The sequence below is a fragment of the Nomascus leucogenys genome, chromosome 7b (assembly GCF_006542625.1).
Source record: "Nomascus leucogenys isolate Asia chromosome 7b, Asia_NLE_v1, whole genome shotgun sequence".
Lineage (NCBI taxonomy): Eukaryota > Metazoa > Chordata > Mammalia > Primates > Hylobatidae > Nomascus > Nomascus leucogenys.
The window spans coordinates 95,051,041-95,069,320 of NC_044387.1; the positions used below are offsets into that span (position 1 = coordinate 95,051,041).

Genomic DNA, 18,280 nt, shown 5'->3' on the forward strand with positions numbered 1-18,280 from the left:
TGCAAAATAGCCCCAGTAAGCTTTCCTTATTCAAAACAGAAGCCCAGTGATCTAACCAACCCTCAGGCACTGTACTTTTTCTCATCTTTCTTTAATAACTAACAATCGTGGAATAAACAATTTCACTCACTGCTCCCACTTCCTCATCACTCACCTAAAAAAAAAAACCAAACTTTTTAGATTCCAGCTTTGACCATCATTATTCTAATCACATTTGTCTTTGTTAACAATAACAATTGCTTTTTTCAAGTACCTTACAAAGCTTTCTCTGCAGCATTTGATTTTGTTACACAGAACTCCTTCACAGTCCTTTCTCTTTGGAGGTTTGAATCGTGTTGATTTTAATTTGCCATCTTTGCCTTTGTCTGGATTTTTTTCCAACAACTTCTAAATGTAGGCATTTCTTAAGCGTCTGTTCTTGTTGTGTTTTATTTCCTCTCTACATTCGCCTCTTCAGCTATTTCATCTGATTCCTTGAACCACTCTTTATATGGCTTTTAATAGTTGATCTTCACTTTTCACTCTCTCTTTGGCTTTAGACCTAAATTTCCCAGACCTCAAACATATTAAGATGGATTTTATCAATTGTCCCATCAACATTTGTTTCTCATCCCCTGTTCCCTTTCTTCATCAATGCTTCTAATCTGATCCCATTTATCTAAGCTTTTTTGCTCTGACACACAGGCATTCAGTGACTTCACATCTACTGTGAATCAACCTCTCCTGTTTCTGCCTTCCACTTAATTGCTCTTTGTCCTACTTTCTGTTCTTTTTCTGGAAAATTATGAAAACTTCTTAAACAATCTTGGTTCATTTAACTAAAATAATCTTTAAGAGGTACAGCAAGGACCAAACAATTTTCTTGCCCCTTGTATGTTGAACCATTTCTGACACCTATTGAATAACATCCACGCCCCGCCCCCGGGCTTAGTAATTAGGGTGCCACTTAGAGGGTCCTGCACATTTTTAAACTCTTTGCCCTAAATGTACTTAATTTTTCAACCAAGATATGCAATCAGCCTGTCCTCAAATTGCCCTTCTTCATTTTCAAAATCGGGTCTGCTGCTTCTCCCCACGTAGATTGATTGCTAAATAACTCCCCAAATTTTAATTTATTTTATTTCCTCTCATTTACGTTAGTACTTTATCCATATGTATGCTAATTATTTAAGACCTACTTATAAAAATAATCAATTTAAATTTTCTAAGGAGGAGTTATCAGAGAAATTGATATTTCCACTTCTTAAGAAAAACCAAACGGGAGAGGGAGGGGGATAGTCATGTTGCCCCACAAAGTTGGTCCGCCATCTAGTGACAACTCCATCACACTACAAGCCTTGTCTTTGACACCTGGAGTCTGAGAATGGGCCTTCAAATTTTCCTCAAGGAATGTGTCAAACAGTCCTTTTATTCCCCCTCGGATAACATGCTGTCATAAGATAAAATATTGCATATTGCTTAATTTTTATATGAGATTAAACACTGTAAACAATTAATTTAGGGTTAATTATATAGATCAGAGAAAGGGTAGGATGTGAAATGTTCATCTGTGTTAACATTAATCAGTGAGGCATATGGGTCTACTTTGAAAGAAGAAATGTAGAGGAATACCTGAAAGCTTACATAAATCTGTGAGAAAGTGTGAGAAATTTTTTCTTCTGAGCTAACATACATAACATACCCAGCAGAGTGATATTAAAATAATAAACATTGGTTATAAGAAGCAGCATAGGTTTGGAGGCAGTTTGTCATTGTCACCTTTGTGAATTGGAGCCAAATACTCAATCATTCAACATGACCATTTTCACATTTGAAAACATAGGGATAACAATATCTTTGTTGTTAGTGTAAGAAAAAATATATATAGACACTTGGTTGATAAGAGGCTCCCAATAAATAAGTGATTGTTTTCAATGATTACCATCCTTTTCACTTCTGATGATGTGTATGGAAACGTATATCTAAATTTCAAGCTTTAAAAATCTGTTATTTCTAGATTCCCAATTTGTTTCTTTCTCATAGTGTAGAGTGCATGTGTTGACAGGTATCATTATTTTCAGTACCTGGTGAAAGGTTACATGCCTATTCAGTAAATATGTGACCAAAATGATTACTAAACAAATTATCCATATTAGGCATTAAAAGCTCGTATCTACTATACTGTAAAAGTATTTTAAAAAGTAAGTGGTTCATACTTACAGCTTTCCAGTTGCATTATACATGTTTGTACATCCATGGGAAAATTCTTGAGATCCATTGGACAGGAAAGTGTTAATGTTAATCTGAAAGTCAAAGTAATTATTTTTAAAGGAAATGTATGACATTATATTAATATTCTATTGTACAGGAGAAACAATGTTGCTTTGGTGGTGACTAACTCAGATTTAAGTAAAAATTTCTCCAGCTTATGTATCCTACTTACTATAAAATAGCTATGCCCTTATATACAAATCTGGCTTTGGTGGGCTGGGGATTGGATAATTGCACATCTTAGGCTGGTGCAAAAGTAATCGTGGGTTTTGCCATTAAAAGTGCTGGCAAAACAGCAATTACTTTTGCACCAACCTAAATATAAGCATGCCATCATATTCCTATATCTATGTGTTTATTTATTCAGTTGGGCTATGGATGTCTAGAAAATGTCTGTATTCCAAGACGCCATCCTCAAAAGAGAAATTCGAGAGTGGATCCAATAAAATTAATGCCAAACATCAAAAGGTATCCTTCCTTGCAAATCACATACTATATTCGAGAGGCATTAGAGTTCTAAACGTGGAAAAGCAGGGCGGAGAGGAGCAATCATATGTAACATTCACTCATCATTCTAACGACTCTGACGTTGTCAATGAACATTCAGCAGTGTATTTAGTAAAGTGAATCTGGAGGACTTGAAAAGTTCGGCCTCATGTTCCCTGGTGTGGGATAAGGGAATCATCAGGGTCAGGAAATAGCCCTCTAGAATATTCATGATCTGATTCTATGCTCATCAAACAAACTTCTGATTTGGCTTCACACAAAGGATAACCTAGATGCCGTATACCAGTATTCTGCTCATTGGAAAGGCTCTCCTCCAACTTCCAGAGAGAATTAGTATGTTGATATTCCAGAAAATTCATCACCTTTGAATAGTTTTTGCTGGAAAAGCATTCTACCCAGATTTCTTCAGGGTAGTTTTTGTAGTTCCTAGACCTGAGGAAGAGATGGTGAGATCCACTCGTTTATTCAAATGAAGTTCTTTTCTGAGAACTCTTTAGCAAGCCTCTTATATTGAGAATATTCCCATTGAAATTCAGTGTATTCATGAGCACCCTAGGTGGATTAGTTTACTTAAACTTCGTGACCCTAGGCAGATTAATTCAAATCCCCTATATCGCAGTTTTCTCATCTTTAAAATGAAGATAACAATAGTACATACTCGAGAGTTGCTATGAGCAGTACATGAGTTAACACACATAAGTGCTTAGACAAGTGCTTAAGCCATAGCAAACACTCAACAAACAGTGGTTATTAGTGATTATTAGTATATTCAACCACTCCTAGACTCCTTCATTTACTCATCCGCCAAACTCTATAGTGTGGGCACAAAGATGACTAAATTAAATTACATATTAAGAACTATTTAGCCAGGTGTGGTGCCTTATGCCTGTAATTCCAGCGCTTTGGGAGGCTAAGACGAGAGGTTCGCTTGAGCCCAGTAGTTTGTGATCATCTTGGGCAACATAAAAATACTCTGTCTCTACAAAAAAATATATATATATATTTTAAATTAGCCAGGTATGGCGTGTGCACCTGTAATCCTGGCTACTCAGGAAGCTGAGGCAAGAGCCCAGGAGGTTGAGGCTGCAGTGAGCTAGGATCACACTGCTGAACTCTAGCCTGGGTGACAGAGCAAGACCTTGTCTCTTAAAAAAAAAAAAAAAAAAAAAAAGGAAGGAAGGGAGGAAGGGAGGGAGGGTGGGAAGGAGGGAGGGAGCGAGGGAGAAAGAGAGAGAGAGAAAGAAAGAAAAAGAAAAAGAAAGGAAGGGAGGAAAGAAAGAAGGAAAGGAAGGAAGGAAGGAAGGAAGGAAGGAAGGAAGGAAGGAAGGAAGGAAGGGAGGGAGGGAGGAAAGAAAGAAGGAAAGGAAGGAAGGAAGGAAAAAGAAAGAAGAAAGGAATAAAAAAGAACTGTTTAAGCTTTAACAAAAAATAGTCCGCAGCTCTACTAAATATAACCACATTCTTCGAGCTGACATTTTTATGTAGACAATAGACATAAAGTTAGAATGATGTATATTCTACAGAGAGTATGCTTGGTGAGTTAGGTCCAATTAACATAATTTGGGACACATAAATGGACAGACAGTGAAGCTGCTGAATTTTTAAGAGTCTTAGGAGGATAATCTGGTAATTCATTCGAGTCAGAATCCATAACACACTAGAATAATTCATAGAGTTCAATATTCAAAAGGAATTTTTCTCCTGGCTCAGCTACGTTAAGTATGATTGTGTAAATTTACAAAGTTCTCTCTTAAAAAGGCAATTTTAAAATTAGGTAGACACAATGTTTTTTGCCTTGTGAAAGGGCTTATTAGAACTGTATGTACACATACATTTTGAATGTACACACATAAATTTTCCAAATATCCAAGGCTCTCAGACAGCCAGTTTCAAATGTTGACTTGCAGAATTAATTCTGTGACCTTTTGTTTGGAAGTAAATAGCATTCTCAGAATCTTTTCCATGCTCTCACCATGCATGTGATGTCAAATTCATATCCTGGCTATTTTTCTGGCATAAAAAAAGAGACATTACATAATTCTAAAAAAATAGCACTTGAAAGGAATTATTTGGCAAAGAAAAACACAGTTTGTAGGACTTCTCTCATAAATCATATCCTGAAAAAATCTATTCGTTGACTTTTCTTTCTTTTTGTTTAAGGTACAATACAATTGCTCCTTTCACAGCATACTGAAAAATATGTGCCAACTTGGTGGGTTTGATACTGAATTTCTTTATCAAAACACTACATATAAATTAAAGATATGTCTTGACCACATCAAAAGAAAACTAAATCAAGAGGCAATTAATCACATTCTACTGTTTTGGAAATAAATGTTTACTTGTGTAAGAGGGACACTAAGTTCTCTTTCTGAGACAAGATACATAAACAGGATATGGCGTTTCTTCTTTTCCTTTAAGAAGTCTTGGGAAAGACTTTTAACATTAGTACTTAGTGAAACAGTAATGTTTAAAAAGCTGATGATAATTTGTGACAAACAATTGACCTCATTAAAATTCAATTATTGCCCATTTTTGAACAAGCATTGTTTAATGTGTCTATCTCAACCACTAGTTGAATTAAAAAATGTTTGCTGACTCTATTATAGACTTTGTATATAAATGAGTATTTTTATTAGATCCTAATATTTCTCTATTTTGTGTCATAAAAACAATGGCCTCAATTAGTAATTTAATCAGTTTTAATCTATATTATCTGTAATATCACATTAGATAACACATCTATTAGACAATGTTTACTGTGCAGTAGGCAGTATTTTAAACACTTTATGTATGCTAACTCATTTACTCTGTACTACAAATTTACAAGAATAGGTAAATGATATTACCCTATTTTAGAGATGAGGAAACTTAGAGGTTAATAACTCACCTGACATTACACAGCAAAAATTGCTACAGCTGAATTTGCAGCCCTAGGGTTCTAGTTCTAGATTTCATGCTTTTAACCTTTAAGTATACTGCCTCTCAAAAGCATTGAAGCATTTTTTCATGAAAATGGGTTCTGTAATTAATAGGACATTTTAAATTATGTATTTCTTATAATACAAGAAATGATACATTGCATGCACATATCAGTTATTTATAGTGAAATTATAGTTGCAGTGAAATTTAAAGTAAAATATGCATAAATAATTTTTATAAAAACCTACATAAATAATTCTTCCAAAAGAAATCAGAGAAATGTAGTTAAACTATAGAAAATATAAGGAATTTTCCCAGAGATTTGATATATTTGAATGATTTGGTATATCGTTATGAATGATTTTCTAAGGGGTAAATCACTCTTAGGAGGGATTAGATTGCTGGAGCCCTAGAAGGGAGATTAGAATGAGCTTCTATAACCTACTTCTGGAGTTTAATTGTCATCTGATCATAGAGACAATCATTAACAACCCATTACCAAAGCAATCTCAGTATTGTTGATGGTTTCTTTATGAAGCTATGGACCGCTTCAGAAAAACATACACAATTACATGTATGCCAAATTCTTCTTATGACATGTATTTTATAGCATTGTAAATTGATTACCCCTGAATAAACAGCACTTAAAAAAGCAACTGTCGAAATAAGTTTGCTTTCTTATTTAAAAATTAATGGTTATCAATGTTAAAAATACATATTATCATACGAGTAAACTTTATTTTCACAAATTTCACAGAGTGATATTTAGCTTAAATAAAAATTAAAATTATATCATGATCTTTGTCGAGTTGCTGTGCATAGCATCTTTAACATAAAATTTCTTCCCGTGATTTGATTTTTAATGCAAGAATGCCTCTGTACTATGAGTATAAAAGTTGGGTTTGTTAGTAATATTAGTAAAGTAAGAAAGTATATCATATTTAACTGCCTATGATGGGATTCCATTATTCTGTGGTGAAGATATTACCATCCTCTTTTTACAAGTGACAAAACTGAGGCTGAGACATGTTAATAACTTAAGAGTCCATGCGGTAGAGGTTTATGATTCTGGAAAAAAACAGAACGTATACTTTTCTTAAAAGGTAAAAATAACAACTTTAGTGCCTATTGTATGTCTGGCACTATGCTGCGTGCTTTATTTAATGTATTTTAATACATTATTTCAGGCTCAAGGTAATTAGTATTGTCACTGCCACGTATCTAAGAAAAAATAAGCCTTAAATAAAGAGACTTAACCCAAATCACCCCTAGTCAATAGCAGAGTGTCGATCTGGGCTGGGAGATATATTTCTCCTTGATCCTCTTGTGCTCCTATACCTCCTCTAGCTGGTATACCGAGACTGCAAAGCTCTCATCATTCTTTTATCTGAGCCATTTTCCAGGGTTGTTTATGCAGCTGATAATTTTGAGAGACGAGAACATCTTTCAAAGAGAAGGCTTGCTTACAGCTTGCTATAAAAGTAATGGATTCCCAAAGTCAGTGGTAGAGAGTTAAACGTACATGGAGTATCATATCAGGGAAACAAACTCTTGTTTTTCCTTTATAAGAATTAATAGGCAATTTCAAATATTTTAAAAATCAAGCATGATATTACAGCAACTTAAGTATATGAATGTGAGTGGTAGACAGATAGCTAAACAAAGGCTAGCTCTCTGACAAGCCAGAACTGGGGGTAAGGATGGGCAGGGCAAAAGTACAACTGTTTTTTATATGTTTTACAGAACTGTGTGAACTTTTTTTTTTTTTTTTTTGAGGTGGAGTCTTGCTCTGTCACCAGGGCTGGAGTGCAGTGGTGTGATCTGCAACCTCCACCTCCCTGGTTCAAGCGATTCTCCTGCCTCAGCCTCCTGAGTAGCTGGGATTACAGGCATGCACCACCACGCCTAGCTAACTTTTGTATTTTTAGCAGAGATGGGGTTTCACCATGTTGGCCAGGATGGTCTCCATCTCCTGACCTCGTGATCTTCCCGCTTCAGCTTCCCAAAGTGAGAACTGTGTGAACTTTTAAGTGACATTCATGAATTATATAAACATTTGTGGTTAAATTAATATTCAGTATTTACATGTTATAAATATGTAATTCTTGTTCATGATTAAGCTTGATAGTTTGTTATAGCTCTTGCATAACTTTTTGTTATATATAACATATATATACACACATATATAAACACATAAATATAAGTAATAATTATGTTATAAATTTCATAAACTTTTAAATATATTTAAGAATGAGGTACTAAAAACTATCTGGAGCTCAGTTAGTAGCAGATGGCTCATTGAGTAATGGTCTTAACTGTAGGATAGTAATACGGTGGCTCAGAGATTCTCCAAATGCCAGAATGTGTAGATCTTTTCTCTTAGGCAAGTTAGTTTTCCAGATACATATATATCTATATATCTAAGACAGATATAAATGCCATATAACTAAGAGGAAAAAAAAATATGTGTATATATGTGTGTGTGTGTATATATACATATATATGTATATGAAAAATATGTGTGTGTATATATGTGTATGTGTATTATATATGTATATATGCATATACATACATATATACATATGTATATATCTATATATGTGTATATATGGGTATATATGTGTGTGTGTGTATATATATATATATATAAATAGGAAACTAACTTGCCGAAGAGAAAAGATCTACAGATTCTGGCATTTGGAGAACCTCTGGACAGTCATATTACCTATACGTGTATCTATAGGTATAATTTATCTGTATATCTATCTATATTTATATCCATATCTATATCTATATCTATATCATCTGTATTCTTGTCTACTGCTCAGTGGAAGAAGTTTAAGTCTGTCTTTCAGCATTTTAGGGCCAGCAAGGGGTCCTGTCATTCTTATTTTCTTGGTCTGATGCCTCATGACAGGTACCAGTTGTGCCTGGAACCCCTGTGCCTAAAGCTCTTGAAAGAGCCTCTCCAGCATTTTCTGTCCTCTTGCTTCCTGCTTAGTTCAAAAGGTAAAAAGGGCAATCTCTAACCTGAGTGCATGGGAAGGAAATCAGGAATAGAGGGTCCACTTTTCCTACAAAGCTTAAATAAATTATACTCCTTTTAGATCTCTTCTGGCTTCTACTTTCTGAAGTCCCAGGTGCCTTACATTTCTAAAAATTTGAAAATATTAATTATTCTCTTCCTTTTGAATTCCCCTACATTGAATTAGGTTTCCACTATCTCTGTCTAATTCAGTTTTCACAAGTGCATTCATTTTTAAGTTTCCTAAATATGTTATCGCTCATCTGTTGCTGTTTTTTCCCATTACTTTCATTCTCCTGTGTGTTAACGACATTTTTATTCTTTATTCCGTTTATTTCCTTTTTTTAATGGGGTTTCAGAGGAAATACAGATAAATATGTAAGATCAATTAGTCGTCTTTGCAAGGACCTGCTGCTTCTTTATTTAAAAAAGCAGGAAAGCCAGATCTCTCATGAAACATAACAGATGCTCCATTTGTAAATTCAACAAGATTTTTTTCTTTTTCTGGCACAATTTTTGTTAACAAAAGAAACTGAAGATATGAAGCATTTGAAGATTTCAAAGTCCTGTGAGATTTCCAAAAACAACTCAGAAAAAATGAATTTTTTGATTGTGCGAGCCAGGATATAGCAAACAAAAACTAGGAGCCGAGAGACCATCTGTTTCATTTGAATTCATACTGAAAGACAAAAGATGCATTTCTAAATTATTTCATACCTTTCTTCAAAATATTAGAAGAAATGTGAGCAATTCATAATGGATGATGTCATTTATAAGAGACGTAATTCCAGTTTTATTCCAATACTTTAAGACAGAAAATACTTGAGCATTTCCAGGGGACATAGTAGCAAGGTCTCATTAATTGTATTTAAATTATTTAGCTTTTCAATATAATAAATTTAGTATTCTTTAATATAATGCATTTGAATGGGCACAGTTAAGGGTTTTAGTACAACTATCATCTTGAAATCTTCTTAATAACAAGATCTATCCTATTTGACAAATGTTTAGGATGGACAGAATTAAGCGCTTTTGGCTTTATGACATATTGTTAGCAAGAAGCCCCTCACACAAAAAGTAGTCTAGCTTTGCCGGGCGCGGTGGCTCACGCTTGTAATCGCAGCACTTTGGGAGGCCGAGGCGGGTGGATCACGAGGTCAAGAGATCGAGACCACGGTGAAACCCCGTCTCTACTAAAAAAAAAATACAAAAAATTAGCCGGGCGTGGTGGCGGGCGCCTGTAGTCCCAGCTACTCGGTGAGGCTGAGGCAGGAGAATGGCGTGAACCCGGGAGGCGGAGCTTGCAGTGAGTGGAGATCACGCCACTGCACTCCAGCCTGGGAGACAGAGCGAGACTCCGTCTCCAAAAAAAAAAAAAAAAAAAAAAAAAAAAGTAGTCTAGCTTTTATATTCTATTTTGTTCAATGATCAGGGAAATACTAAAAGCTCAGTAGTGTGTTCTTTATGTTGACATTGTCCAACTCCAATAAGACTTAAAATAAACAAATAAATATTTATAATCATGTAAGATACGTTACATACAAACACACAAAGCTACAATAAATAATCTAGACATTCTATCTTTGCAAAATGACTATTCCATGCTACCTGGTGATATATTTTTGTAACCTGTGCAACCCCAAATCTGTCTGAAGTGAAACAGTACTTCAATATATAATTAAAAATAAAATGACACCTTTTACAAAAATAATTTTTAACTTAGCAGGAAGGAATGAAATTTATTTTATTTATACCCTGTCGTGGGTCCCCTGATAACATTCATGAGCCCACAGGACAGAAGAGTGAAGAATCATAACCTCATGTTAAGAGACTTTATAACTTAAAATATATGTATTTAATTCATAAGTGATACATAACTTGTTATGAAAAATTCAAACAATATAAAATTACATATGGCAAAATGTACAGTTCCCCTTTATTCCTGCCCAAATTCCACTATTCCTATTCCTTTCTAAATTGTTTGGGGGTTCATCTAAACTTCTATAGACTTATATATATGTATATTTTTACATACATAGTTATGCATATATATATTTGTGTGTGTGTATATGTATATATATATGCCTTAAATAAAAATATACAAAACATTTTTCTTGAACTGAAATATATCATGTAGGCTTACACTCAGGTCTATCTCATGCAAGTTATTTCATAATATGGGGTTATCACTGTGTTCAGTCATGTTCTTATTGGTGAACATATATAGGCCCTTTTTTGTTGCTATTTCAGTGTTTCAGTGGGTCTCTTTGTAAAAGATATCTTATGTACACATACGTATGTAATTTAGATTCCTAGAAATAGAAATGCTGAATTGAAGGATAAATGAACTTCATATTTTTATATATCTTGACAAATCATCTTCCCAGTTAACATCAAGTCATGTGACCACAGAAGGGATACTAGACAACTCGAGATCTTACTGGTCTTGTTAACTTCTGTCAAGGCATTTATAAAAAAAGTTTTCTCATTTGTTTCTTTCATTTTCCCCTTACATCTGTCTTATAATTTTTGCTTGAACTGTCAAATATAATTTAGGAAACTAAAAATGAGAAGGAAAGTCTATTGTATTCACTCATATTTTTGCTTCCTGTGTCCTTTTTTCCTTCTTGATATTCGTATGCTTCTTCTTTTATCATTTTCTTTTTTTTAGAAAGCTTCTTTGACCACACTTTCCAGGTAGATTTACTTGTGATTAATTCTCTATTTTCCTTTATCCAAGAAAGTTTTGATTTCCTCTTTATTCCGGAAGGATATCTTCCCTGGGTACAAGATTCTCAGATGAGAGTTCCTTCCTTTCAGCACCTAAAAAAATATTTGTAGCTTCTTTCTGGCTTCAATGACGTCTAGAAAAATCTACTCTCATTCTAATTGTTTTTCCTGCCTAAGACATCATTATTTTCTGGATGCTTTCAGGATTTGTATTTAGTTTTCAGAAGTTTATGCATCATGTGTCTTCATATGGACATCTTCAGATTTATCCTGTTTGGGAACTCAACTTCTTGAATCTGCAGGCTCACGCCGTTTGCAAAATTTATTAACATTTCAGCCATTATTTTCTCTAGTTTTTTTTAGCTTCATACCCCTTCCCCCCTCTATCTGACACTCTGATGACATGAATGTTAGATCATTTGTTGTAATCTCACAGATCCCTGAGGCTGTTTCCCAGGCCCCACGGCCAATCTATTCATCTCTGTTGCTCAGATTGAGTAATTTTTGTTATTCTGTTTTATGGTTCACTGATTCTCTTTTCTATCTTCTCTATTTTTTTTTTGTTCCACCCATACACTGAGTTTTCATTTTGATTATTGTATTTTTACATCTGAAATTTTGATTTGGTTTCACTTTGTAGCTTCTATTTCTTTGCGGAGGCTATTTTTCTCATTTGTTTCAAGCATATTTGTAATTGCTCACTGAAGCAAATTATCATGGCTACTTTAAAGTCTTTGCCAGATATCTAACATTTTTGTCTTCTCTTTTGAGATAGGGACTTGCTTTGTTTGTTACCCAGGTTGGAGTGCGCTGGTGTGATCGGGGCTCACTGCAACCTCTGCCTCTTAGGCTCAAGAGTTCCTCCCACCTTAGTCTTCCTAGTCACTGGGAACACAGGTGAACACCATCTTGCCCAGCGAATTTTTGTATTTGTTTGTAGAGACAGGGTTTTATCATGTTGCCTGGGCTGGTCTCAAACTCCTCGGCTCAAGCGATCTGCCTGCCTCAGCCTCCCAAAGTGCTGAGATTACAGGGTATGAGCCATCACTCCTGGTCTCATCTTTGTCATTTGGATGTTGCCATCAGTTGATTGTCTTTTTCCAGAATTACTGAACATTTATGGTTCTTTGTATGATTTCTGGTTCTTTGTATGATGAATGTTTCTTGTTTGAAGCCTAGACATATAAATATTATTTTATTAGACTCTGGCTCTTATTTAAACTTTTTTGGTTTTCTCTGACATTGCTCTGCTTAGGCAAGGGAAGGTGTTATCTTGTGTCTGTTTCCTAACCACTCTCTATACAGGCCTGTGAGGGGAGACGCTCTGCCTTATTGCTGGATGTCCCAGGTGTAAGCATGATGTCCACTGACACTACGGTGGGAGTGGCCTCATAACTGCTAGGTGATGTTGAAAATATTGACTGTTCACTAAGTCTTCTCTAAAACCACCTCGGCAGAGAGGGAGGGTATGCCTTGTCTCTGCAGGGAAAGGGCGGAATTCCTGGCTTTCTATGTGGTCTTCCTGGCACTGTGAGGTATAAAGCTCACTATAGGATGGTGGGGCATGAAAATCCAGTTCATTATTTGTCGTTTCCTGACACCATCTTGAGTTAGGTGTGATGGTACCTCAATGCCACCTCATAAGACTGGAAGTCTGGACTCTTCATTTGGGCTTTGCTGTCTTAAGTAGGACTGCATTTCTTCCTGTGGTGTTGGGCTGGAGTAAAGCAGTTGTCTAAAGCTTTTCTGTCTTGTTAGGCTTCCCCTTTCCTAACATCTAGAGAATGTTAGATTTGCTAGAGAAATTAGGCTTTTGTTGGGACTTTGATTTTTGTCTGTACCCGCTGATGTTGCCATGTTGCCAGTTTCTTCATCTTCAAGTCTAGGATGTATGAAGCAAAAGGAAAATTCTGGGAATTCACCTCCACGTCGTTCCTCAGGTTCCAAGGTATGTAGCCAGCCTGTGCTTATATCCACCACTGGGCATCTCCTTAAGTTTGTTCTATGTACTGTGTCCAGGTTTTTTAGTTGTACTTAGCAGGTAGAATAGAAAAAAAGTATGTCTGTTCCATCTTCCCAGAAGTGAGATTCTTACTATCTTTTGATATTTAGTGGTGGGGCGGGGTTGGGGGGGTGAATTTTTGGTAGGTGCAAAATTTTCTTGCATAGACCTGGAATTCACCATTAATTTATTCATCCATATGGGAATATAGGGCTTATTAGTGGTGGAACCTGAAATCTTCCTTTGTGTCATACGTAGCAGTTAATCACTCAAGATTATATTAGTACATATTAGTTGTTTCTCAGAATTCTGATGAAAGGGTCAATTCACAATAGAGTGATGTCACCCTGTCATTTTTAGAAATCAATAAATGTATGGAAAAGAAATCTGTTCACATGAAATAGGTAAATGTGAAAAGCAGGCGTAATATATTGGGATGCAGAGATGAAGAGCAGACATGGGATCAAGCATTATTTATAAAACCACTTTGCAGAAAAAAACATTTTCAAAATCACTAAGCTATTAAGATTACATTTTAGAATCCTACTATTTTATCCCTGATATTGGGCATATATGAACTCCAAATCAAATACCCCCATTCCTGATGAGAAGGAAAGTTTACAAAAGAGAAGATAAGAGAGAGATAAAATAGAGTGAATTAATTTTAAGCCTAAGACCTCAATATTAAGCCTACCTTGATACCTTTTAAAACATGATACTGGTGATAAAAGTATTTAAATATTTGGCTCTTGCTAGAAGTATAACATATTCTCCCCCTTCTAAGAAACATGACATGAATTCTGTTCTTATGTCCTGTTCTTCACAATTAACCTAAATTAGAAAAACAATTATGGAAAATTTTTAAATAATCACTTAATTTTAGAAGATTTTTTCAGATGTGACAAAGATCATCAAGCATATCATGTAAGTAGCTATTTACTGACTCTGCATTTGTTTCATATTTAATGAACTGCCAAAGTTAAGTGAATCCTAGAGTTCAACTGTCAAAAATTTTTTATTAGTGTTTATTGTTTGGTATTAATTATTATTCAATATGGGTTTTTTTTAATGCTATACACTCTTCTGATAAGTCAATAATGAGGAACATAAATGTAAATAAGATCTTTTCCAGGGATCGTGATTAAGGTTTTGTCATCCATTTTCACATAATACAGTGATTTTTTTTCTTCCCTGCCTTGTTCAAAGTTTATCAACAAATCATCACTTTGCAGCATGTTAGAAAGAATGAAACTTGAACAGTTAGGGCAAAAATGCAAAAGAATGACCAGAGAAGCTCAAGGAGATTTTAATAAACAACACATATACCCGAAAAATAATCTATGTAAAATGTATCTCAGATGAGAAACCTAAACATTTCTTAACCTATAAATATTTAAAGAAGACACATATACATAGAAGTATTATCACAATGTATGATTCAGCTGCCTTTCACTTTGCCTTTAAGATTCCTGACAACCTGGCTGATGTTAAGAATCACCAGGGCCATTTGTTTAAAAAGTGGATTTCCAAGAATTACTTATATAGTTCCTGAATCTGGAACTTGGATCTGTTATTATTGATCAGACATATTTGGGAAACAATCTATTAGAGGAACTGAAGTGTAACAATGATAGCACTTTTTCAAAAATTTCAAAACTCTCACCAAACAAACCAACAAGGCACTATATTCTATTTCACTGAAATCGGCAACTTAAGTCCACAACTCACCTTATTGAATAAAGAACATTTCCATTTTTGAAAATTCTTAGCAATTTGTTGTCTGTAGTGACTTCATGAAAGTTGGCACCCTTTTCATTGGCAAAGAACAAATCAGGTTTCCAAATGGAGTCCAACATGGAGGGGTCAAGGTCTAAAGAGTCATCAGGATATTCACTGTATGCAAGGCGGGGATCATTCCATTTCTGACGAAGAAAGATATTCACTCTGTAATCCTATGATAAACGAAAGAAAGAAAGAAAAAAAAAAACCCTGCTTTAAAAAGTTTAGAATCCATAGTGTCAGTGTGGTGCCGAGGCAGGCTCATCAACTGTAGAAAATGTACCCGTCTTGGGGATGGGTTGTATAGTTAATGGAGGAGGCTATACAAGTGTTGGGACAGAGGGAGGATGGAAATCTCTGTACCTTCTTCTCAATTTTGCTGTAAACCTAAAACTCCTCTAAAAAATAAAGTCTTATAAAAAAGAGTTTTGGATCTTATGTACTGTTCTTCGGGTTTTTCTGAATTATAACAGGAACCAATGCCATCCTCGGGTACTCCCATCCCCCAGGATCCTCACTGATTACCACCTAAAAGAGTCATCCTAGTTTTGAGGTTTTGGCCATGTCTTCAGTGACCTATATGCCTCCAAAGAAAAGACCACAATTCATCATGTTTAAAACTTGCTCTTCCATTCAAATTTTACTTTCCTGCTTTGTCAGAATAAAATGCTGGAATGCTGTTAGACACTTAGAGAAAGATATTTTCATCTTTGCATTTATTTTTAGAATAATTTATTTTAGTAGATATCCAGTAACATCCAGAATATATTTAGTGAACTTTTCTTAGAAGCTCTCTGCGTTACAAAAATGACCATATACGCTTTTTCACAATGAAAGCCCATTTTCTCATGTTTAAGATAGCATGTAAGTTCTACGAAATAAGTAATTTGAGAAAAATAAAAGCTAATTTTATAATAATCAAAGAATAATAAAGGATGATTATTGTCAATAATACTTCAAGAAGGTTTGGCTAAAGAGATTTCCCAATTAGATCTTTCATAGTTAATTTTAAAAGGAGTCAATGATTTCAACTAAATTCTTGCTCACAATTTTGGACTAATGCACAGAATGACAAATGTTGACAGCTGAGTATATGTGTAGTGTTTGTATATACACAGTATATGAAAATAAGTACCACATATGTCTTTATAAATAATTTTTTCTAGATTTTTGAAATGAGCCAATAAATTAAATATAGACCTCATTGTAAGCATGATTAAAGCAAACATTATGAGACCACTTCATTTGCATGCAAAATAGCCAAGGCTGAAGACACTCACAAGAACTGAAAACCAGTTTTCATCTATTTTTCTATTTCTTGAATACCAAATTATGTGACATCAGAATATAGTAACCAGCCAATCACAACGGATGCTTTAATAATATCAGAGCAGGTAGATTGCTTATGTTATTGGTAGGTCAAAGTCAGAGTTTGTACTGAATGTTACAAATCTGTACATCCTCTTGATCAATATTTGTGCCCTGAGACTATCTTCTAACCGCAACTAAGGTTACATACCAGAAAATATTTTTTCTGCTTGCTAGCTGCCCTATGTATCTCCCAAAGTGACAATGGAGTGGAGTTCACTTCAGCTTTTTGACAGAAAGCTCACGATATTGTGGAAATCTCACTTGCCACAAGGATCTACAGAACCTGTAAATGGGGATATGTGAACAAGCTTCTACCAGCCTAGAACAGGTCATCTTCTCTTAGCCTGTAGTCCAGGGCACCAGGAAGTACAGCTCCGTGGTTGGTGGCCAGTTCTTGTTTCCTTTGCCATTCTCCAGTGTGTGCCCTCAATACCACTACAGGAATCAATGATTGACCAAATCAGTCTCTCTCTGCTTTATAGGCAGGAGAAGACTGAACAAGGTCAAGTTATAATCATACCTGCCAGGAAAGATAACTGACTAGTAAAGAATGTACATTTGTACTGATTTATAAGATACATAATCAAGTTGTTTGAAGCATTTTTTGCTGTGACATTTCTTGATTTAGAACTCTGCAGCTGTTCACCACACTTAGGCTAAAATAAAAGTACTCTTTAAGTTGCAGTATGTGTAATGAAATTTGGTAGAATCTCTTTACCCTTATGTTATTAGTACTAGTGATAAACTTTACAGATACATTTTCATTTCTTCCGGGAACACTTTTTGCTCCAAATGTGCACTAGAAAAGATGTTAAGTATCTTTCAGTTTCTGTTCCTAAGTAAATACAAGGAAAAAGCAACAGTCACCTGTCACCAAGGCCAAATGTTATCATATAACCATTGTAATGCTCTTTCTTAAATATCTCTGCCTCTTAATACATTTAGTTTAGGGAAGTAAGAACCATATGAGGCCACTGGATGGCAATAATCCTGTCATTCATGACAGCATGGAAAATATGATTTTGTGATCTATTGTACTGCATGGTAAGTACAGTTAATAATAATGTATTGTATATTTCAAAATCGCTAAAAGAATGAATTTTTGACATTCTCACTCCTAAACTATATTAAGTTAGTGAGATGATGAATATGTTAATTAGCTTGATTAAATCTTTCTATGCTTTGGTTCAGGGCCAGGGTTCAAAGCAAAACAAAAATAACGATGTCCTGAAAACCTTAGAAACTAAGATTTTACTACTCCTTACAGTTTTGGTTTTGCTTTGTCTGCAAATGAACATTGAGATGGAAAGCTATTAAATAACCAAATTCAGCATTTCAAAAATGGTTTTTTAAGGCTGATTCTTCATAGCCACAGTATCCCATTATACCCAGCAACCAATTATATTAATTATTTTTGAATTTTGGCCATTTGTGAAAATGTGTAAAGAAAGGGGCAAGTAAACTGACAGTCAAAATAGTACCACCCTAAGAGAAGTCCTAATAACTAGACTTGAAATAACTTGCCTGTAATAAAATTCCCTTGAGTGAAGAAGAAAAGGGCCTTGTACAACACATTTTGTATATGGCAAAAGGTTAAATTACATCTCAATATGATACTACTCAAGAAGGCAACTTGGAGTGAATTAAAAATTCAAATATGATGGATAAAATTTTTTAAAAGAAAATTTAGCAGA

The 18,280-nt window shown here is 34.8% G+C and overlaps 1 protein-coding gene across 2 annotated transcripts in view; it reads right to left on the minus strand.

The window, feature by feature from the left end:
• GLRA3 (glycine receptor alpha 3) overlaps nt 1–18,280 on the minus strand; it is a 176,727-nt gene that overhangs the window by 65,846 nt on the left and 92,601 nt on the right. For both annotated transcript variants that reach the window (XM_004088566.3, XM_003257993.4), the window contains exons 4-5: nt 15,165–15,388; nt 2,200–2,282 (exon numbers count right to left, since the gene is read on the minus strand). In XM_004088566.3, coding sequence (XP_004088614.1) covers nt 2,200–2,282; nt 15,165–15,388 — 307 coding nt within the window. The remainder of the gene's footprint in view (nt 1–2,199; nt 2,283–15,164; nt 15,389–18,280) is intronic.